The sequence below is a fragment of the Vanellus vanellus genome (assembly GCF_965231255.1).
Source record: "Vanellus vanellus genome assembly, chromosome: 2".
In the NCBI taxonomy this organism is placed as follows: domain Eukaryota; kingdom Metazoa; phylum Chordata; class Aves; order Charadriiformes; family Charadriidae; genus Vanellus; species Vanellus vanellus.
The window spans coordinates 114,614,519-114,638,286 of NC_138906.1; the positions used below are offsets into that span (position 1 = coordinate 114,614,519).

General features: G+C 38.6%; 1 protein-coding gene across 1 annotated transcript in view; it reads right to left on the reverse strand.

Moving 5' to 3' along the window:
* Positions 1-241: 241 nt before the first annotated feature.
* Positions 242-23,768, reverse strand: part of LOC309686509 (receptor-type tyrosine-protein phosphatase mu-like) — a gene marked incomplete at both ends in the record, with an annotated part of 70,435 nt that continues 46,908 nt past the window's right edge. The window contains 2 exons of the mRNA XM_082499217.1: positions 242-276; positions 841-1,149. Coding sequence (XP_082355343.1) covers positions 242-276; positions 841-1,149 — 344 coding nt within the window. The remainder of the gene's footprint in view (positions 277-840; positions 1,150-23,768) is intronic.

A 23,768-nucleotide genomic window follows, 5' to 3' on the forward strand; every position in this document is an offset into this window, starting at 1 on the left:
TAAAAGCAAGGTTAAAAAAACTAAGGCGCACTTGTAGAGGGCACTAAGGGGCTACACCTCAGCACAGAGTGTTCTGGAAAGATGAAACGGATGCCTGGTTCACGACCAATTCAACAAGGAAGTCCCATTTTGGTATCGTAGGTAACAGAGCTCCAGTAAACTCTCTGCATGTATAATCACAATAACATCATAGAGGACTTAGGAGGATGGTATAACCTTTTCATGCACTACTGTTAGAGCATTATGGAGACACAGCAGCCAATTCTGCTGTCCGTGCTTCAAAAAAGAGACTCACAAGTTACATTAGTGCTCAAAATAAACAAATGAGATCTGAAAACCCCACATTAGCTGAAAATTAATAAAAGGAAGGGAATGTCTATGCATTTCAATGTCTGTATATGGAATATATTGTTCGAATAAGCAACTAACAATGTCCAATGGTTGGAAAGCCAAAGCTAGAGAGATAGAAACTGCAAATCAAGAACAAATATTTAATGTTGAGAATATCACTCAATAGAAAAGCTTCAGGAGGATACTGCGGACAGTCACGTGAAATTTCTTCAAACTGATACTGGAACTTTTAAGAGGAAGAACATAGTTCAAGCACAAGTTATGAGTTTAATGAAGAAATGATTAAATGATGTGTGATGTTATAGGTTATGTAAAAGGTCATTATAACATTTTTAACCAACCCTTTACTGCCTTAAAATTGGTGAAGTTGATGGAAAATCTGTTACAGATTTTAGTGAAAGTAGAACATGCACTTATTTAGGAAAGTGTATTGAGTATCAGGTAGTATGCATGTACAATGTATACGTACATGTAAATACAAAAACTCACCATCTTCATCAGTTTGTACTACAAGTTCTTGGCTTTCTTTTCGTCCTTCGGGATTCATTAGTACTAATTTGATGCTGACATTTGTGTATGGTGATAGATTAGTAATTGTATGCTGAGGATGTGAACTTTCTGTATCCCAGCTTACTTCTTCTCTCACTTGCTCTTGTCCTCCAGCCTGGTAACGGTAATGGACTGTGAGGTTGTATCGATGGCAACGCGTGACATTATATCCAAATGGTTCCCAGCAAATAGTGATTTGTCTAGATTTGATCTCCACAACCTCTAGTTTTCGTGGTCCACGCATTGGATCTGCAAAATTACCAACATAATTCTGGTATGATTATTTATTCATATTATAATAGTAAGTAACATGAGAAACAAGAAGTTATACAGTTCTATAAATATGACATATAAGCAGAAACAGAAATTCATTGTTTTATCTCTTGTAGTGCAAATGACTACAAAAGTATAGGTCTCAAAAATCAGGAAAAAAAGAGTGTGAAAAGGAGAGAGAAGTGTCTTCGATGAAAAATGAAGAGCAAACAAAATACCAGAAGGTTTTTATCCTTAAACTTGAAGTGCATGATACAGTTTAAATGATGCTAATTTTTTTAACTATCTGTTGCTTGCAAAAAATATTTTTTTTTTTTACAAATTAACTTGTGTTAACACTTTTAGAGCAAAAAACTTCACAAAACTAGTATCTAAAAAGAAAAGGTAATTTTAGGAAAAAATTGCAAATACATGGTGATTTTCTCCCAGGACTGTTTATACAAAGAAAAAGTGTCAGGTGGTTCTTCAGCTATTTCTTATTCATTTGTTTTTAAGTTAGACTGAATGCAATTACTCAATCTCTATTTGGCCAGGACATAAAGTTAATACTCCAATTCCTTTAAAATAGTCCATAGGGTTCTTTTCCTAGAAACATTAGTTGCTCATAGCTTCTTTCTTTTTTTTTTTTTCTTTTTTTTTTTTTTTTTAACCACCTCTGAAATAAACAGTCCAAATACCTTATTTTGTAACAGTGGTTTAGCAAAGAATCAAAAGAAACAGACAGGAGGCACATCAGCCTATATCCTACTGCATCTGTGCTTTCCTAGAGATCTCCCAGTTGATAACCAGCCATAAATCCCATCTAATAAAATCATACCCGAGAACTTACGGCTCTATATACCAGAACCAAAGGCTGTGGTTGACGAAGTTAAATTTTCCTACTGGTCCCAGCAATTAAAATAGAAAAGTGAACCTAAATTTCCAACGTACTACAGCAAAACCACTGAGTTGACACACACCCCACATTTTCAAACTAATGTCATTAACAGAGCTATTATACATATTTAGCAATAATCTGGGTTTCTTTCATATTGGAGCCCTCAACAAGATTAAAAACAATGTCTGGTTTTATCCACTGCTTCACTAGTTAAACGCTTAGAAGACTTTTAATGAGCTAGAAGCCTCTTATACGTAAACAAATTAATATGCATCTTCCCTCTTTTATGTTTATTAATCAACATGTCTTCACTAGGAATGTTCTAAACAATTTACAGAGGATTTCATCTTTTTACTTTTTAATAAAATCCCTGCATGCTTGAAATATTTGTTCAAAGATGTTATTCATCTTAACTCCTTGAAGAGAAGGTGTTAAGAAATTGCTTGTTCTCTCTAATGTCTACAAAGCAGGATATTTTTTCCCCTTTCTAATCCTCTAGCTTCTTTTTTTTTTTTTAATTAATTGCCACTACCCAACAGTGTTGATCACCAATATAGAATATTTGCCAATTGGTGACAAAATGGCAATGCAAAACAAATTCATTAACAGATCGAATCCTGGACTCCCTTCTAGTGATTAGACTGGTAAAAATGTCCTCACCGAGGATAAATCGCTATAAACCCATTTACCTGCTTCCACACCCAAATACCCCAGCTAAGAACCATGGTGTTTGGGGTGTTTCAGATATTTTCTATTGCTACAACAATTAAGACTAATGAGAAACAAACCTCAAAGACTGGCAAGTCCTAAGAGGTCCAGGTCTTCCTTAAGCATTTACTTCTATATAATTCAGACATAAATTTAATGAAAATGGAGTTTTCCTTTTTTTTTTTTTTTTTTTTTTTTTGTTCCATACCAGCTTCTAAGCATTTTTTCATTTAGGTGAGACCATGAATAGCAAAGGACATTTGATAGGTATTGTGTAACTGTAATGCTATCTGAATGGGCTAAATAGGACTAGAGAATCAACAAAATTGAGGTGGCCCTGACACACAACATTAAGTAGCTGAACAAAGTTCCCCGCTGCAAGAACATGGAACATCCTGCTTAGTTCTGTAGTAAGCACATCAGAAAATTCACAGGGGAGCTGAGAAATCATTTTATTAGAGACATAAAACTAATTCGTAGCATTTTCAAACTGAAATTGAGTGGCTGTACAAAAAAAAACTGGATCAAAACCTATCCAAGATTTCTGCCCTGGAGGGAGATTTTCTTATGTCATGTTACCTTAATAAAAAGTACAAGTTAGGCCTCTAGTTAAATCTTGAAGTCATTGCTATGAGAATGACAGATACATTTTCACTTCTAACAAAACAGACCAGGGAAAAAAGAGATTAGATTGTAAAAGATGGAGACAAAACAGCTTTTGTTGATATTCACAGAATAAAGCTCATCAGACAAGGCAAATACCCTGGTCGCTTTGGTTCCTGACTTGATTCTGTAATCTACAGTACCAGTCAGCTACGCAGCTCATATCTGGTTTTCTTACCATTCATTCAGAGATTATGCAACTGATAGGGCCCTAATGACCCCTTCCTGGGATAAGTGTAGTATGTCAACCAGTCAACGTGTCAACCAGTCAACGACAATGCTTAGTGAAAAGAAAGGGAGAGGTAGGATATAAAAAACCCTGGGACACAACAAAGACATAGAGAAAAATAAAGCAAGAGCTTATGTGATGCACTAGGTGGGATAACCACTGGTTTACGGGGGATGTCCACTGAGGGATGTCCACTGAGACAGTGAGGTTGAATATTCCAAAGAGGTTCGTCCATGAAATACTCTGAAGATACAGGCCTGTACTCCAAAGAATTTACCCACTTCGTGTCCACAACCTCACTTTAAAATTCTCAACATACACATGGTTATTGGAATAGATGACTCTCATTATTTCTTTCATCAAATAAACCTAATTCCTGAAGTACCACTACTTTTATTTGCTCTATTTTTCTCTCCAATAACACAATTCTTTCATTTACCAGACATAACTTCATTAGAGACCTGAGGATATCACTTCTCATCTGCTCTATATAGTTGAGTTCTCAGTCATAACAGACCTATACGCTTCAAGTACATGACACTTTTTTGGTTAAACTCCGTTAATTCATACAGTAAGCAGGAAAGAGATGACGGGAAACAATGGAATTTTTGGATTAAAAAAAACATGTGGCTCAAAACAGCCATGAAAAATAGCAGTTATTGCAACAAAAGATAGAAAAAGAATTTTCCATTTGATCAAGCTAGCACTGAGCTTCTCTGGAGGTATTGCTCTATACCCCAGAGGAAATATTTAATGTGATATGGTTCTGAGAGCACAGTACATTGCTTTCAATACACTGGAAAGCATATGCTCTTCATCATGAAGGACGCAGGATACTCGGGGAAGAAAACTGTTAACCAACACAAAAAGAATGATAGTTGATGACCATGGTTTAAAAGCGAAAGCTGAATTAATTACCACAGCATGATGACTTCATTTAGTTGATTTTATTTTCTATAGGATCTTTTTATGACTTTCCCAGGGTAAGCTCCCAACTTCAAGTGAAAAAGCAAGCATTCTATAGAGATGCTGCTGTTGTGCTCATGAGACTCGCACAAACTGTTCCCGCAGTACTCGGAGGTCGTCATCCTAGCAATGGTCTGCTGTCGTTACCTTGCATCAGGTAAGTGACAGCCACATAGAGAAGTGTTATTTCACAGTGCTAATCACAACTGAAATCATGTTTTTCAGAGAAGAAGATGATTAAGGAGATTAATATGCCATAACGATTATATTATATGCACCATATACACCTCATACCTCAACATCTATTTGCCGAACCTTTGTTTTTTCCTTACTTGGTGAAGGCCCACCTGCAGAGAGGTTATAGAGCCAGACCTCCCCGCTCACTCTGCAGCGCCCTAGATGAACCGAGCCTCTGCTGTTCCTCTATTCCAGCTATTTTCTTATGCCTCACTGGTACAAATCATGAGGCGAATGGGAGAAATAAGGCCCACCAATTCTTAAGAGAAGAAGTTGTTCCTCCCAAAGGTGCGCGCTGCCTGTCATGCCTGAAGCTTAGCCAGGTAGTTCTTACTAATTCCCCTTGCGGGTTCATGCTGCTCTCCTTCTGCCAGCTTCAGCAGGGTAGCAAGCAGTGAAGCCTGACAGTTGCAGCTCTGACCTGAGGGACCAGCAAGCCCGGTTCTAGCCCCTGGCACTTTAGCATCCCATTTAATCGGTGATCTTGGCTCCTTCTCTGCTCCGCTCTGTTTTCCTGAGAATATGGAGCAGAGACTGACAGGCAGGATCAATTTCCATTGCAGCTGCAATTCACAGCTCATTTCTCTGGAACTTCACACTTTACCTCTTACCACAAGTACAATGCTTTTTCAGAAACTCAATTTCAGAATCACAGAGACATTTAGGGGTATTTTTAGCATCCTGCCATTGATCATCAAAACTTGGGTTTAGAATGAAAACTCAGACTGGAAGTTTTGTCTTTTCTCCACAGACTGCACAGACCTACTGAAATAAGAGATGAAGAAAGGAACGGCACGGTGATTTTCAGCCACTCCATGATACGGCAGGAGCTGCAGACATCTGGCATGTGTTAGGTACCATTTGAAAGACATCTGAACAATAGGAAGGAAGGATGTACTTCTTGTCTAGGCAAACTGTTAGTGTGGTTTAGCTCTGTAATCACAATTTTTCTGATTTAAATTCCAGATTGGACTCTATTGTCCTTCCACAGGAAGCAAAGGACAAACAGAACAAGAAAATGTAAAAATTTAAGATGAAACCAGAATCAACTGAGATTTAAGATATTACCCACTACAGTTCTTTTAAACATAAAATTTAACCAATGATAATTAATGTGCAGGCTTTTCACAGATTGCCTAAGCAGTCTCGTTCAAATTACTTAACATCTTCTCATATCAACTGCCTCTGAGCACAGTGGGAGCCATAGTACTTTCGCATCAGTGTAAGAGGGTGTTGCATATACTTTCATGAACACCTGCAAGGAACTTGCATACTACAGTGAGGGAGACCAAAAGCACATACAAACTTTAGACTTGATTCCACACACTAAATCAGGGCCATATCTGATTCAGCAGACAATTTAAGACATGAGCTTTGTTTCAAGCAAGGCTACTTCTTTGAAAATGTGCTTTAAGAGTTCACCAGCACTGGTAAAAGTGATCAGGCTGTCGGGGCACTTTACTGAATCAGAACTACCTTCCAGGAAAGAACAAAACAGAACAGCTGATGAGAAGACACGGGAAGTTCACTTTTCCCTACTGTCCTGGTTTGAGGTAAAACAGAACCAATTTTGTTCAGTAACTTCGCTTCTTAGCTGGGCCTCTTCTAACTACTGAAATTAACTGCATATTGTGCAGACAGTGTTCACTCTCTCAGAGTGATAAGACGGATGTTTACAGCTGATGCCCAGGCATGGTGTGCAGAGAGGCTCCTGCTTATACCTATTGCTATAACAGCCAAAGGCAACCAACTTTGTCATTTGCCCCATTAGAGGGTTGGAAGCGGAAAAGCATAGTGGGGTCCCACCTGCAGGGAGGAGCAGACAGGACAGGTGACCCAAAATTGACCAACGGGGTATTCCATCCCATCTGCCTCATGCTCAGTACAAAAGCTGAGGGATCAAAGGGTCAGCTCTCTCTTTCTTCAATGGCCAACGTCTGTGGAGGACTCTGTTCATCTGCCTGTGATCCTGATCCTGAATCCAGATCCGGAATCCAGTTCCCGTCCGTCACTGAGTGCAGCCTGGGACTGCCCCAGTGCCAGCTGGTGTCATAACTGTCATCTCAGGAGCTTGATACGGTTTTGTATATATTTCATTTTTTTAAAAATTTTATTATTAATATTAAAGTAGTTCGGTTCCTTCTAAACTCCTAAGTCTCTTTTTCCTCCTCTGCCTCTCTCTTTGAAGAGGGGTGGAGGGGAGCATCTGTTGGTCCCATCTGGGGTCCCCCAGGTCCCCAGGAGCCGATTAGGCCTAAACCACGACACCTACAGAGAAACAACAACATGGAACACTTAAACATTAACAATGGAGACAACAACTCTTAACTGTAAAGACATATATTTACGCACACCCTATTTCATCTGTGTTTCTCCTTACTTGGTAAAACCCCACCTGCAGAGGTTATAAAGCCAGACTTCTCTACTCACTCAACAGTTCTCCAGCTAAACAGATACTCTGCTGCTCCTCAGTAGTCCAGATATTATGTTATACCTCAGGGGCACAGATCATGAGGTAATGAAATATCATTTCATCTATAGGGGGGAAATATAATTTCATGTAATGGGGAACAGACTATATGCCTCGTGAGCCAGCTGCTATCAAAGTAACAATGTTTTGTTTTTAGAAAACAAATCTCAAGATTTGTACATCTATAGTCAATCCCAAACAAGAAAGTAGGTAAAATATTTTACTTATTTGGCTTGTCCTTATTTGATTTGATATCCAGTCTATACATGACTGCAAACAATTTGAGGTTGTTTGCAGACATGGTCAGACAGTTTTGTGAAAGAACACGTTCAACTGTAATGGAGTGATTTTTATACTGTAATTACTCTTCATCTGAGTTCTTCAACAACAGATTGAAGTTCAAAAAGAGCTCCTCTTTGCTCAAAATACCCCAAGATTTATCAAATCTGGTAATACATCAGGGTTTTCTGAATTCCAGTTTACCAAAAAACTGCAGAGAGTAGTGAGGAAAGAAACGATGGGTGGTGTAATTTCACAGCTTTTTAACACATTTTTATTTTGGTCAATAGAAACACCTTGGTTTTACACAGCTGCATCTAAAATCCAAAGGAGCAGTAAAATTTGTTAATATAAAGAACTGCTTTGTAGTTAGGACTAGAAGAAGAAAAGGGGCACTTTACTCTCATGATTTTTCATCCTGTCCATTATTTGGGTTATAAAAAAAAGGAATCAAACAAAGAGAAGGCAAGCAAAGAAACAAAGGGACAAATGACTAATAAATGAGCAAAATCAAAATCCTAATATGATATTGCTGATGTCATTGTCCTGCTGAGTCCACTCATTTTAAAGTGAAACCAAAGACTAAGCTACCAGTGTGCACAAAGCTGTCAAAGATCCAGAAACAACCCTTGGAGTAAAGAGGCGCACATTAGAGGTTGGTCATCTTACATATCTAAGAACACAGCGTGAAGAACACAGCGTGTTGTGGCAGCAAGCAAAAATATTAAAAGTAGCAAAGAACAACAGTAAATCTGTAAAAAACTTGAAACACTGGTTTCATCTGGGATATCTCTACTTCCTTTCATGAACCAGCCATGGAAATTGATAGCAACAGTTACTAAGATTATTTAGATAAAAGTAAATGACCACAGAAGATACCCAGCACCACCTGGAAAGATTTCAAGTGATGGTATTTAAAATTCTTACCGATCTTTCACTGTTACTTGCTAATAGCGTTTCCAAAAGAACATGTCCCTCCTTCTGCAAAAATAGATGCCTCCCACAGAAAAGCAGCACTTCTATCAGTCTTCTAAACGTATTCCCTGACACTTTAAAAAATGTTGGGATGCAAGCCCTGCAGAGCTTCAGTGCTAACGAGAGAAAGAACTATGAGACAGCAAAACTGAAATGATAGTCAATCCAAAAGAGGAAGGAATAATCATTTTTTTAGATATATATACTCATATGCTGAAAACTCGACGATGTCATTTTTTCTTTGAGCAAATTCTGGAAAAATGTATTCTTTTTAATTATATCCTTTTTATTTTTTTAATTATTATTTAGAATTATATTCCTTTAATTATATTCATGTGTCTTCCACAGTCAAAATGCCAGTGAAGGAAGATGAATTCAAGGGCGTAGGCACCCTGAAGTGATCAGGAAGCTACCTTTGAGCAGTACCCTGTGGGGATCCCTTCTGCATCCTTCCAAGTTATTGGAGACTTAAGAGCACTGAGAGGGCAGGAATAAGCTTTCTGCGTACGTTTCCCCCAGCACCTTTCTAACATGATCAGCATCCACAGTGTCACAATGGAGAGAAGGTGTCAACAGGACAAAACTTAAGCATAAAGAAAACACATCTCAGGGCAACCTCACCACAGATAGTTTTCTGTCTCTGGACTAAACCACGTCCCAGCATCTGAGAACTGGAAGACTCTCACTTACAGCATGTGCTCATACTCAGCCTCTTTTTCCTGCCAGAGATGCCAGCAGTCTACCAGGAAAAACAGAAAAGCCAGCATCTCCCAGACTATCCTGTTGTCAGTAAGATTATAGGTAACACCATTGTTCTTCAGCGTGGAACCAGTTGCAAGATCGTGCTTCCGCTGATTTTGTTTTGCCATATACTTCAGAAGTATTGTGTAATTAAACCTTGTGTATCTGTATGAGGTATGACAATAGCATTTTTCCTAGTTTATATGCAAAGAAGCTGAAGCTCAAAAGAAATGAATTATCTGCTGAAGGTTACACAGCATCAGCAAAAGCCGTGGAATCCTTATTCTCAGTCTCATTTCTAACACAGTAGAACATAGCACTCAACAGGTTTTTCTGTACTTTGTGGCCAGAACTGGGTAGTTCCAAAATGTCAGAGCTCAGAAAACAATAAAATACATACTCATAGCACACAGCAGTAAAATGAGCAGGCCAAGTTCTTAAAACAAGCTATTTCGAATCCTCATTCGCTTCTCAAATTCAAATATAAGATATAGCAGAGGTCTACTTTTTCCAGGAAGGATCATAAGTACTAATACCAGCTTATGACTAGGAGAATACTTTTTGTGATATTTCTAGCTGAAACACAAGCTAAGAATATTGTAATTCTTGGGAAAGAACCATGATATTTAGCCAAATATAGAAGATTCATTGAAAGTATATTCTAACAGGCATCCAAAGCATCAGCTCACCGCTTACAAAAAATTAGTGTAGCTGTTGCTTGAAACCAGACGAGGAATTGGATTTAAGCTTTTAGTAACATATTGTTACAAGCACTGGACACGGAAACATGAATGAGTGATATAATCCTGCACGAGACAGCTTCCTTAACTTTTTCATCTCCTGTTCTCCAGTTCATGGCTACACATATCGCATGAGGCCTATGTCTTCAGACTGACATTCACAGTTGCAAAATATATTGGTCTAATCATCAATAACACCCTTTTAATCATCAATAACACCTTTTCAAAGTTAGTAGTATTTTTAACGTATTAGTTTCTATATGTTTTCTTTCATGAGAGAGCTGATAAGAACTTTTCACTTTATAGTAAAATTTAAATCTGAACCAATGCAAATTGAATCTAATATTTATGTTGTTGTCATTTTATAGGTACACTCTGAATGGTGAGTCATTTAAATTCTAATACATTTAAATAAGGAATGAAAGAAAAACAACATTTGATATATTTTTGTCAAATTACCTACATTACATGATTACTCCTCTACAATCAAAATCAGATTTTAAGTATGAATGATACAAACAAGATTACACTCTGAATCTGCAACAGAGATTTTAGCTGCTTGTTTAAAATGACATACCTAGCTATTCAGTAATCACTTTATAATAACCCCTTTCATTTCTAAATCTACTTAGCCATCAGCCACTGGTGAGGAAAATGCTGGCAGTGGTTTTTACAACTACATATTAGTTTTACATTTCGTGACAAGCTAATTCTAGAGACTTCGAAAGACAGACAAGCATGTGTTCTTACGCTTTTCTTTCTTTTGCATGAAGGAAGCACACATCTAACTGAGAAATGAAAAATAAAGAGTGCAGACATATATTTTTCACTTCACACATATGGCAGAGACAGTTTATCCCAACTTCACCCCAGGAACCTCCATGAATATGCAAATCAGCAAGAAATAAAAGGTTGTAGAAAATACCTCTCAGAAGAATTACTGTGGTGAGATGGCAAATAAAGTGGCTATTTCTGGTGGATGCTACCTTTTGGTAGATCTACTTTTGGTAGATACTTGGATCGGAATGATCTTTGAGGAAAAGACGTATGTCACAAATATTGTCTCTCTCAGCGGAATCTATCACAGGTGTTTAACCCTTTTTCTGAGTTGATCACAGGTCTGGTTTACAGTGTCATTATTGTCCCTTCCTATCACATGTCCACCGTACATTAAGAAAGCAGATGCCATTATCTCCCGATCTAATACACAGGCGCATTTAACCAGACATGTACCTCCACACCTGTAGCCCCTTCAGAAGCTGGCACAGGCAGCAGACTTCTAGACCAATTTATACAGCCTGCAGCCCGGATGCCGCTCGTATTTGAGAAGCCTCAGGCAACCCAAAGGAAGCTGGAGGTCTGAGGAATTGCTCTTGTGGCCACCTGAAATACCTCCTTCACACAGTTACCACGCAACAGTATTGTCTTCACCGAACACGAAACCACCTGGTAATACTGGGTCAATACAGAAACTTTCAGATATACTAAGAGATGGTGCACGCGGCTGTGTCATAATTAAGTATATTCATGAGAACAACGGACAGAATTTGACAATGCACCATGAACAGGGGAAACGGCATTAACATAACATACACTTTTCTACTCAGTGGTCAAAAAATGGGACGCCAGGAGAAGAGTATAAACATTTAGAAGTTCTGGTGTGAGGGAAAAATCTTTTTTCTACCGCATTTTCCAGGAAATGGCTGGAATACATCTATGACACTGTAGTATGGCAAACTGTTCTCTTTATAAACTAATACAGTACAGGTATTTTTGTACAGTAAGTGCCCCAGTCACCTTCTAATTGTGACTAATATTAATGGCAAAGTATGCACTGTTTGCTCTGTTGTGTGGCACGTTAGTGTGTTTGAACTCATTAATTTTTATGGTATACCTTCTCGAGTTGCCCCTGAAGTCAACTGGAGAAAAGATAAACCATTGTGTAAATTAGCGAAGGTTTCAGTTGTTCAATACCTGCGACGAAATTAAAAGCCCAGAGACTGTTTATTATGTTGCGCAAAAGAATAAATGGGCAATGTTGTTTCATAGATCAGTCAGAATAAGATGTAGCGACGTGCTCTGCTTATCACCGTGGCCTATTGCTACTGACAAATCACATTAATTCAGAGCTGTTAGGTACAGTGGTGTTAGCTAGATTGGGGATTGAGAACAGGCCTTTATTGAACCTAGATGACAGGACAACATGGTCAATATAAATCTACGTAAAAGAGAAAATGCCACCAATCAATGTTACTCGTCTACAAAGAATATTTACTATTCTTTCTAATCTGACATGTGCAATCAACCTTAACCAAACGATATAGAGTGAGATCGGTTTTGACAAATAACTCTCAAATGCATAAACCCGATATAAATGAATGAGATTCTCTGTAACAACTGGTAAAGGAAACTTTGAACTTACATACATGTCAAAAGGGAAAAGAATATTCCGCCTTCCTACTACACGATCACACGCTAACTCATATTAACACATTAGTACAGTATTAAATGAGAGGCAAGTACTGTAAAGTTGAGAAGATCATCTGTTTAATTTGTGACAAGAGCCTCTTCCCAAAAGAACCTCCTACACAATTCCCAGTCAGTCTGCATACAGCCTTTAACTTTCCTCAGGTTAGGCCCATCCTCAGGATTTTTCCAGGAGCTTCGCACAAGCCTGAGGAGTTACTAGCTACTGAGTAAATGAGGGTGCTTTTTCACTCACCAATCTGAACTACCATCTTTGTCTTTGTACGCTGTCAGTAACTAATAAATTGGGCCTCAATATCAGTTGCATCATTGAACGCTCTGATTCCTGTGTCAAGGTAGCCCAAACGAGAGCAGAACTTTACTCAGACTTTCTTAAAAGAAGGAAAATACAAACTTCTCCCATGCTATCCATGTAACTCATCAAGTTTTGGATGTTTTAATTTAGAATGATATAAGAACTGACACAAATGATATAGGTAAGGTAATTTTTGTTTTCCTGTGTATTGGGCCACCTTATATGAAAGGAATTTCCTGCTGATTATCTTTCCTGTTCAATAACTATACATAACGTCTTTATGCATTAAAGTACTTGAAAAGTACCTACATTAAGAGTATACACTGTTGACTTTGTTGGTTGAATATATTCAGACTATTTTTAATGCTATATCTAGAAAATTTCTTGAAGAACTCCCCCAGATTGCTGCTTCTCTGGCAGATTTCTTTGAATTTTCCTGTGACGGCTGAAGAAGTAATTTGCCACCACTGTTCTCTGCTATACTATTCCCTGTAAAAAGCAAACATAAGAAAATGTGCTTGCTGATGAAGCAAATTTATTCTGTTATACTGTATTATGAAATACAGAGGAAACCAGCCCGTCTCTGCTTCTGACACATTTGTAACAAGGAAAGAAACTTCCATTGGAGGAGGAAGGAGAAGAGCTGGGGAAAAGGGGTGGAGTGGATGGTGAATTGCTTCGAAGTTAATTCTCTTTTCCCTCATAAGATTTAACAGGATCATAAGGTTCCCACAATAATGCATATACCTGGGACTTTGATGTCTGCCTCAGATGCAGAAATATCTGACACTACTGACAAAAAAGGGAGACAAAAGAATAGACAAAAGAATACAAGCACAGAATAAAGGAGAAAATATGAAAATAAACATGCCTCTGTGTAACACGTATCGCAGCTTAGTTAAGTCTGCGTTATTTCCGTTAAGCCACGCTTTATTTCCACACATGGTTTTGAGCCTGCGTTGTTTATTTCCTTTCTCTAGTCATAAAGATTAATCATTTATCAGGACTACATTTCCCTATGTTGCCTGCAGCATCCCCTGCTTTAATAGCTACAGGTCACTTTGCATTTGGTTACGTCCTTCTGCTTCCTTCCCCTCTTCTAAATTTGGTCCTGTCAAATGGATTAAAGAACGCGTTCATTTATGTCAGAACCATAACTGACATGGAAGAACACAAAGCAGCCATCAAATATTCAGGAAAGTGGAGGTTATGGGAGGTTGCTAAAGTACCTGTGATCCTGAGTGAAGGAGAAGGGCCAGGACTAGCTTATAGTTTCACTGGCCAAAGACAGGCAGTTGCTTTACTGTCAAGACATAAGACAGTTCCACAGGTCACTCTGGAGCCCTGGATCACAGTTTTACCACGCAGCTCAAGGAAAACACAGAAGAGGCGGCTGGTAAAAGTCCACCAGAAACGAGCTGGTGTGACAAATTATGGAGCTGCATATGACAGCACTTACATAAATCTGAAAACTGTCTAATTCTATCACCAGTGACCCAGGGCTCAAAGTCCATTAAGCATTGTTTTTTCCAATTGAACTGAACTAATGGAAAATAATTGCTACTCTGAAAAAGGTCATCCTAAAGTAATAAAAACCCAAGTGCTATCCAGTCACTATTTATATGTTGCTCTAATTTGAATTTATAAATTGCTGACATATGCTATAAATCACGCAGTTTTCTTCCAAGTACAGAAGTTTCTCATCGCAGGCTTTCCCCTGTCTCTATCACAAATATGAAAGTAAAAAAATCAGGAGAATAATTTACACGGAGTTTGCAGATATTCACCTTTAAAGGTGCTCTTCACTAACAAAACTGGTACGAGAGTAAAAAGGAAACAAAACTCCCCCCAAAACAAAGGAACAAGAGCCTGTAAGAGCTCAAAATCAGCAGCTCCTAGAGCTTCCAGTCATAGAATAGCCATAGAGGTGCCCTTATTTAAAAATTAAAATAAAGTTTTAAAATATTTTAATTTTAAAAAATAGGAAATATTCAGAAAGATATAAATCACACATTTTAAATACCAAAATTTGCATTTGCTTGATAGGAAATGTAAACTCTTATTTGTAACCCAGAATTGAACCAAACACGAAGTAGAAGAGCTGCTGCTTTTACATTTGCAGAAATGTTTAGGGGTCACCTGTTATAATCTTGAATTATGATGATGCTTATTTTTTTTGTCAGCAATCTACACGCACATAAAAATGGTTTGCTGGATTTACTATACATATGCACACAAAATCCAGAAATATTCATATCATGTATAACCAACTTAAGCTAGCAGTTTCTTGACAAGTGAGCATCTGCTTTGTGCTTAGGTAAGCCTGCCAGCAGCAGAACTGCATTTTAAACTACATTATATTTGTAGGAACAAATAATTTCATTGACTTGTAAATGGAATCGTGATATTCGGAACTCCATTTCCAATACTTAATCTGAAAAACCAGAACACAGCCATTAATAAGATGTTATAAACATGAATTGCTCTTGTTTTACTAGATGGTGCAAACACTCCTGTCAGGTCTTCCTGGCTGGATCTCAAAGGTCAACCATATAGACAAATTGGAAAAAAAAATGACAGAAAGACAGCATGACAAAGACTTGAAGAAAACAAAAGCTCATTTGCTCACTTGCCCCATCCAACCCATCAGCTGAAGTCTGTGTGAATCGGTATTCGCACAGGTGATAGGGCTTAGTGGAAAGATCCCTGTACTGGGGAATTTGAAACCTCAGCTCAATTTCTGGCTTAGGCACTTGTCACTGGAAGATCGTAAAAGTCCCGCTCAACACCTCAGATTTGAATAACTAAATCCTCTGTTTGTAAAGCACTTTGATATTTATGGCTCAGAGGTGTTACATCAAAAGAAGATATGATTTTTTCAGTATGCTCTGAAAGTTGAAAGGAAAGCAACTTGAAAGTCAGGGCGTCTCTAGCTATTCCACTGCTGAGGACACTCACCAGTTCACACAGTGGCGCTGAAGCTGAATGTATGCGGTGGTCTGCTTCACTAATAGATGACTTCAGAAATGCCGACTAACTGATGGCCAGGGAGGGCAAGCGCTTAATTCGAGACAAACAGGTAAGTGAGGATGGTGCATGGGGTGCAGCTGCCCTGGTGCTGGCTCTGTGAGGAGAGGCCGGGGCAGCCCCGTGCCAGACATGGCTGTCTCCAACCAACTCACCGCAGGGCATGGATGTGAAGAGGGGGCATTTTGTTGTTTCGTTTTGTCTTTGTTTCTCCTACCCAAACCTACTTCAACTGTCAATAAATTAAATTAATTTTCCCCGAGTTAGAATCGTTATGGCTGGAAAAGACCTTTAAGATCATCAAGTCCAATTGTTACCTAACTCTATCAGACCCACTGCTAAAACATGTCCCTGAGCACCATTTCGAGACGGCTTTTAAATGCATCCAAGGATGGTGATTCAGCCACTTCCCTGGGCAGCCTGTTCCAGTCTTTGATAACCCTTTCAGTGTAGAGGTTTTTCCCAATGTCTAACCTAAACCTCCCCTGGCGCAACTTGACACCATTTCCTCTTGTCCTATCAGTTGTAACTTGTGAGAAGAGACCAATGCCCACCTCTCTACAACCTCCTTTCAGGTGGTTGTAGACAGCAATAAGGTCTCCCCTCAGCCTCCTTCTCTTCAGACTAAGCAACCTGAAGTACCTCAGCCGCTCCTCATACGACTTGTTCTCAAGACCCTTCACCAGCTTTGTTGCCCTTCTCTGGAAGTTGAGTCTGTTTTGCCTGTGACAGTAATTGGTAAGTGATCTCCCTCTCTTTACCTTGACCCACGAGCTTCTCCATCTTATTTTGTCCCCCTGTCCTGTTGTGGAGGGGGAGTGAGAGAGCAGCTGGGTAGGCATCTGGCAGCCAGAGCCAGCGGAAGTCAACCCACCACAGATGGGTTTGGTGTTTTGAATATTTAGGTCAGATCCAGGTACAAGTGAGCATTTCCTGAATGAAGAATACAGTATCAAGACTTCAATAAACAGCACACTAAAATAGACAAGAAATTTTGCACTATATAATTTTTTTTTGTTTAATTTTTGATGAATTCACAGTGTATTAAGTACTGGAGCAGAAATCAATTGTTTTAAATTGTATCAGCACTAGCAGCATGTAACCATGGTAATTAAAAAAAATATTATTTTTAAAAATTACAGAAGACTACTCAAGACATATAAACATAGTATCCGAGAAAGAACATCTTTCTTCTGATAACCCCATTTCTTAAAGTCTGCAAAATTATTAAAGACACAGACATTTTTTACTCCTGCTAAATAGTCAGTTAGATATGCTACAGAATAATGATCTTAATTAAGAATCAAATTAAACAGGGAGTTTGCATGGACAAAACTTTCAAGAAGTCTTAAAGCACATTACTATTAGACCTCTGAGAGAATATTTTGACCAGGATTTTCCTACTCTTTATTTATATGGAGATTTCACTACCTTCGTTTACAAGTATTCTAATACAGGAGCAGTTCCCAAACGAAAAAAAAAGAACCACCACCAAAACCATAAAAAATTAGTCCTTTTAAAAGTTAAAGCAGAAGGTGTTCACATCACAGACCAGAAGCATTTAAGTCCACTGCAGGCCTTTCACTGAACACTGCATCCAATACTACCTTTAAGAATGTTAGAGAATAGGGGCTGGAGGGACTGGTCCCTCACGATGTCCTTGCTTATGACAGAAGAAAAATCTCAGTAGACAACAGCATGGAACTGCTTAAGTGGTAATTTATATAATAATGTTTAGCATGGTACAAGTGTGTTCTTGATTTAACTTCACTGATCTGAGGCTTCTTCTAACACCCGCTTGTGACAGTAACAAAAAAGATACCACTCCTGGATGTATTACAGATGTTCAATATGGCCACACAACTATCCCTGGAAAAACTCTGCTTTAAATTGTGAGCTAAAATGAGAGAAGAGAAATCCTTCTACAAGCCCAAGAGTAGTTGTTTTCTCTCTGAATTCACGGGTGAATTCAGCCACTCCATAGCCCTACGTGTGGCTGTCACAGCAAATCTTCTGTAGCCCAGTACACTGAGGAAAGACTTGCAAATTCAGAAGACACGTGTCCTTTGCTCTCTCTAGTACGCTGCTGCACAGCAATTCCCCACAGAGTCCTATGGTGCACAGGATCCCTGTAGTGGCTTTCCACCCACAGCAATGGTACCTTAAAAGCTCCCAGCCATACCTAGAGCCCATGCATGAAAGCAGGCTAGGAAAGGCAAGTTTTGCCTTAACAGAACAGGAACGTGGATGAAATACTACTGTAGGTGAATGAGGTAAGACAGACAAGTCTCACGCAGTCTCAACTTTCCCATCAAATATGAAATTGTCACCCAAAGTCAAAATATAACCCTGTTACTAACACCAGGAGATCGGGGCTTATAGGGTTAACCTCCTATCATATTCAGGGAACTTCTCATTCTTCCCGCTTAGGGTTGTGTTTGAACACGCAAATCCCCCAGAAGAGATGGTCACCACAGGACTATCCTGCACCCCTGGGCATGTGCCCAGTATTGCAATTGACATGAAGTCCTATGCTCTGGAAGCATCCCAAGAATTTCCAGCCTTGCTGTCTTCTTTCCTGAGTGACAGGTGTAGTAAAAGCTGCTGGCTCACACAAACAGGAAAACACAGTTTTGGTTTTCTTCACTTCTCTCCATTGCCCTTGGCAAAACTCAGCAAGAAGTGGAGAGCGGAACAAGGCTCCAGCTATTCTCAGCTGCCTCCGGGAACCGTGGGGGGACCCACCACAGAGAGACATGAAACGGGATAATGAGGGAGCTCAAGGATGCTGGAAATAACCAAATAAATAACCAAAGGTTATTCCTACGGCCATGCAGAGATGCTTAGTGAATGCTTCAAGTTAACCAGACTGCCTGATAAGAAGCAAAAGTGCCAAACGTCTCGTTAGAAAGCCTCTTCTTGGTACTAGTTGACAGTTTAATTCAGCAGATTCAGGGCATATGAAAAAACAGCTGAATAAAGACAAGGGCTGTTTATTTAAATTAGGCTTTGGTTCAGAATGCCACCTGTCACTAGAGGGAAGCACTATATGCCAGTGCTACAGGTGAAAGACCAAAACAGGTAGTGTTTATGTGTGTTGCGCAATGCCATGTTAAATATTTGTAAGAGGGCTTTAAAAGGACAAACAAAATGATTGAAAAGCTGAACCTATTATTATGGAGTTTCTGCCTTCCAGTGGAAGAAAGTCTAAAGCTTGGCCATGGCATCTATTTTACAAGTTTATGCCAAATCACCTATGCAAATTTTCCCTAGATAAATTTGCAGTAACAAGTTTAAAAACACATAGAAGAAGTTATTACAAATGGCAGAACAAACCCTAGGAGGCTTCTGGCAGCTTCATAGGCATTAATCACGATCCATATTTAAAAGTACTCCCCATGAATTCACATAAAATAAGGCAATAATTCCATCTACGGTTTCCAATGACATGAACAAATGACTCAAGATTCAATCCTGTTGTTTATGATGTTGCGAGAATCTCTTGATAAAAGTAAAACCTAAAGTTTATAACTATAGACAGATTATTCTTTACAGTATGTTCAGCAGACCATACGATTACCCACATGACTGTATGTCGTTGAAACAATTTTACTCTCAGTACAACTGAAAACCTATTTAAAACTACGATAAATAAACTCACTTGCTTCAGCAGAATTTGCAACTCATTTAAAATTTTTAAAATAAAAATAGTTATCCTAATCTTAATGTAGAGCTATCTCTGAAGTGAAGAGGGGGAAACATATGGACAACAAAATGAATATAGCAATATGATGGAGACAAAAGAAATAGGCGAATTAAGGCTGTTCTCTATATACATGAAAATATTTCATTCTTGCCTAAGGTACTGTCTGGAATGTCCTGGAAGAAAATTCCTATTAGCTGGTCTGAGCCTTCTCCATTTCCTTTAATGAAGAATGAAGGAAGAGTATCTGAAACATTCTGAAGGCAATCTACCAAAACCACTGACTAATACAGAACTCTCTGTATAACACCCAGTAATAATTACAAAGATCACTGTACACAGAAAAATGTCATTACAAAAACATAACCAACAGTTAGAAAAATGCCAGATAGTATCACAGACATCACTGAAAATCCCGAGTTCCTTTTTTTAGTCACAAAAATTAAACAATTTTATTGTTTCTCAATAAAGCTACAGAAGTGCACAAACAATGCTGGTGTTAATCTAAGTGCTCTTGTGGTTATCCTGTGTATGCCTTTAGTAGTACATTTAGAGGTAGGTATAGCTGTTTGTCTTACTAGGAGAGAAATTCAGCAGTGATCTGCAGATATCTCACTCCCATGTAAATATATTTTTATATGCACTTAAGTCTGGCAGTCCATATGGCAACACTAATGATTGCTGTTTCAATGTAAAATACATCTACATACCCAAAATTTAAGTAAGGCAATGTCAGTACATTTTTTTTTCATCTTGAACTCTATTGTTAGGCAATATAAAAAAAGCCATATTTAAAAAATTAATATCATTGGCTGCTTTCCTGAAAATAGACAAAATAGTTCATAAATAGCTTGCTCTTCAGTTGAAATAGAACTGGATCATTATAGTTATGGGAAGAAAGTAAAGAAGAATGACACATTGCATGGAGATGCAAACCAAAAAGCAAAGAAGGACTACTATCAGGACTTAGGTTAGCACAGCAAAAGTCTCTCTTTATTAAAAGCACAATCTCTCAAAACACAGGATTTGGGTTCTTGACTCCCATCAAGTTTACGGCTACCATCTCATACGAGATGTTTACCGGTAAGCACGTGTGGTGAAAAATATTGGGCTGTTCATGTGACAGCTGATCTCTAGAACTGTTGTAAGCCATTGCGGACTGCAGATCACAGCCAGCTTGGTGGTCCAGGCACGACTGCTCAGAACAGCTGCAATAGCGGTAAGATACGTTCCCAAACACTGGGGAGGAAAGGGCGGCTTACGCTACATTGAGCACTTAGAGGTGAGCATCCTTGCTATTGAGCAGAATTTAAATAGTAGCAAAGACAAGGCTGAATTTCAAGGAACGGAAGCTGCCAGCCCGGTTCCAGAGGAGAAAGAAAAGAAACATTTTCTTTACAGAAGGACCATTAAAAAGGAGAAGACAAAGGAAAGAAGAAAAATCTTTAATTACTGACTTTACTTAGCAACTGTTCCAATCGGAGAAGTATATGGATAGCACAATCTATACACTTGCTATGCTGTGAATAGTCATTGCTTTCCACTTTGAGTTTATTTCTGTAAATAAAGTATTTTTTCAGCAATATTGTGGAAGTAGAAAACTTAACTTTTATAATGAAGTATCTGAAGTTGAAGAAGATCGGAAGTCCTTCATATAAATCAAACAGTTATGGCTTGAGGCATACGGCAAAATAAAGCTGGTAATTCTTAAGGTTTCCTTTCCTTTTGCAACTGACTCTGCTTTCTAAAACGTGCGTGTTTCACTTGCATCCAAAATAAAAACAACTTAATCAGATGGCAAATGGCTCACCTTGTGACCACAGGCTAACATCTCAATCTTGTATTATAGTAAAAAACACACTCTGTCATTTTGGTTCAGGCAACCTGATACCTAATATACACATCCAGGGGCAGAATTCAGCCATGTGAGTGCAAAAGAAATAAATCTATCCTTTTGACAAAAGACAAATTACAACCTTAGAAAGCTAAGCCAAGCACATTGCCTAGGGTATCTGCAAAGTGCTTTCAAACTGTTCACCTACTAGTTGTAAAGTAAGAAGACAAAGGACTAGAGGCCTTTGTATCTACAGTAGTACAGTGGACCTGAGGCCCTCGAATCTTCAAAAAAGCAGTACATTCGAAATATTTTGCAGTTCATTTCTCTTTTTTGTTAAGTGCATATTTTCACTTTATGGTTTTCTCTTGCTCTACATGACGGTTCTTTAATCTTTCATACCAATTTCTAGTGTGATAAAACAGTCAGCATCCACTTTCATTAAATATTTGATGATTACTTGGCTCTCACAAGGTGAAAAGTTTCTATGATTTTTATTGTAGGTTTTGAATGTTTTGTAAAATCCTAAAAGTACACCACGGAGTGTTTACGACTTAAAACTTAGCTAGGTATATGCTGTGACACAGAACTGCAATTCTGCATTATATCTGAGAAATGCTTTCATTCAAAATAATGCACGAGCATTTAATATGTGGCAATAGAGTACAGGTTTATCCATTCATTTCAATATCTTCAGGAGTAATACAACCTGACTATGTTATTATGCATCATTGGTTTATTTTATTAACAAAAGTTATGAAGGTATTCCCTATCAAATGAAAGCATTTGCTAGAGTGCCTGTCTCTAGGAATAGTAAGAAGCCTCTGTGAATCTACCCTCCCTTTATTTAAGAAATAACGTTGGCAGTCATTAGTCTGTAAACTCGATCTGGAGACATCTCTGCCTGGGAAAACATTCTCTCCAGTCCTCACAAGCTCTGTTGTCTTTGCTTCTTTGGCAACATAGCCCTGCAAGTTTGTGACTCCTAGCAAATGGATTCGTAGTAGGTTTGGTGATAATGATATTCTGGTCCTGTATATGCTCCCATGTAATCTTTTGATAAGTTTTTTCAGGAAACCACTGTAACCTCAGGGTTTGGGATGGGTGCAGCACAAACCTCAAAAGTTTCTTATGAAGACAGGCTGAGAGAGTTGGGGTTGTTCAGCCTGGACAAGAGAAGGCGCCAGGGGCACCCTATTGCGGCCTTTCAGTACTTAAAGGGGGCTTATAAGAAAGATGGGGACAAACTTTTCAGTAGGGCCTGCAACAACAGGATAAGGGGTAATGGTTTTAAACTAAAAAAGGGTAGATTTAGACCATATACAAGGAAGAATTTTTTTACGATGAGGGTGGTAAGACACCAGAAAGAGATTGCCCAGAGAGGTGGTAGATGCCCCATCCCTGGAAACATTGAAGGCCAGGTTGGATGGGACTCTGAGCAACCTGATCTAGCTGAAGACGTCCCTGTTTATTGCAGGGGGGTTGGACTAGATGACCTTAAAGGTCCCTTCCAACCCAAACTATTCTATGACTCTATAATATGACAACTAGATTGTTGTGATTGTCAAGCAATGAGACTGTCCTACCAGACTGATGACAAATTTAGTCTTGCAATCTGTAATGACATTTTCTGAGAGCAGTTCAATGTCTGTGAACGAGCCAGTTTTGCTTGGTCGTTCTCCTGCAAGGCAGAAGGCCGGCAACTTCCTTTACCAATGAGAAGAACATTTGTTCAGCTCTTAATACGCACTCTGAGATGAAATATCAGATTCGTATTTATCCACTGGGCAAAAGATTTAATCTATGTGAATCATATGGCTTCCACATGTGATAATAGACAAGACATTGAGTTTACAGTTCACCCTACTGGAAAATGAAACAACAACGAACAAAGAATGTTGAAGCCCGAGATTTCATGAGGATTGTCAAGGTTCTCGAGTGAGTCCAAAACCCTAACTGGAGTATCGAAAGGACATTATCACCGCTTGAAGCTAATGTCATAAAGCCACAATAATTGAACCCGGTGTTCATTCCCTATGTGCAATCTTTGCTTTGCTTTCCAGGCATCCAGGAAAATACCATTTCTGGAATACACTGATTTCTTTTTCTAGAAGGCATGGAAATAGAAGTATATACCCTCTGTTCAGTTCATTGTAAACGCTTCCTCAGCAATTCACTGATCAGCTAATGATACCTAGACATATAAGGTGAGAATTGCTTAAAAGACTCATGGCTTTATTTTCAGATGCCTAAGGTACTATTATGAAACAAGGTGAACTGGGTGCCTAATTGGAGGACTGTACCAAAGACACAGCATCTTTAGCAAAAGCTCCTCATTTATTAGCAGTTTTGATGAGGAAAGCA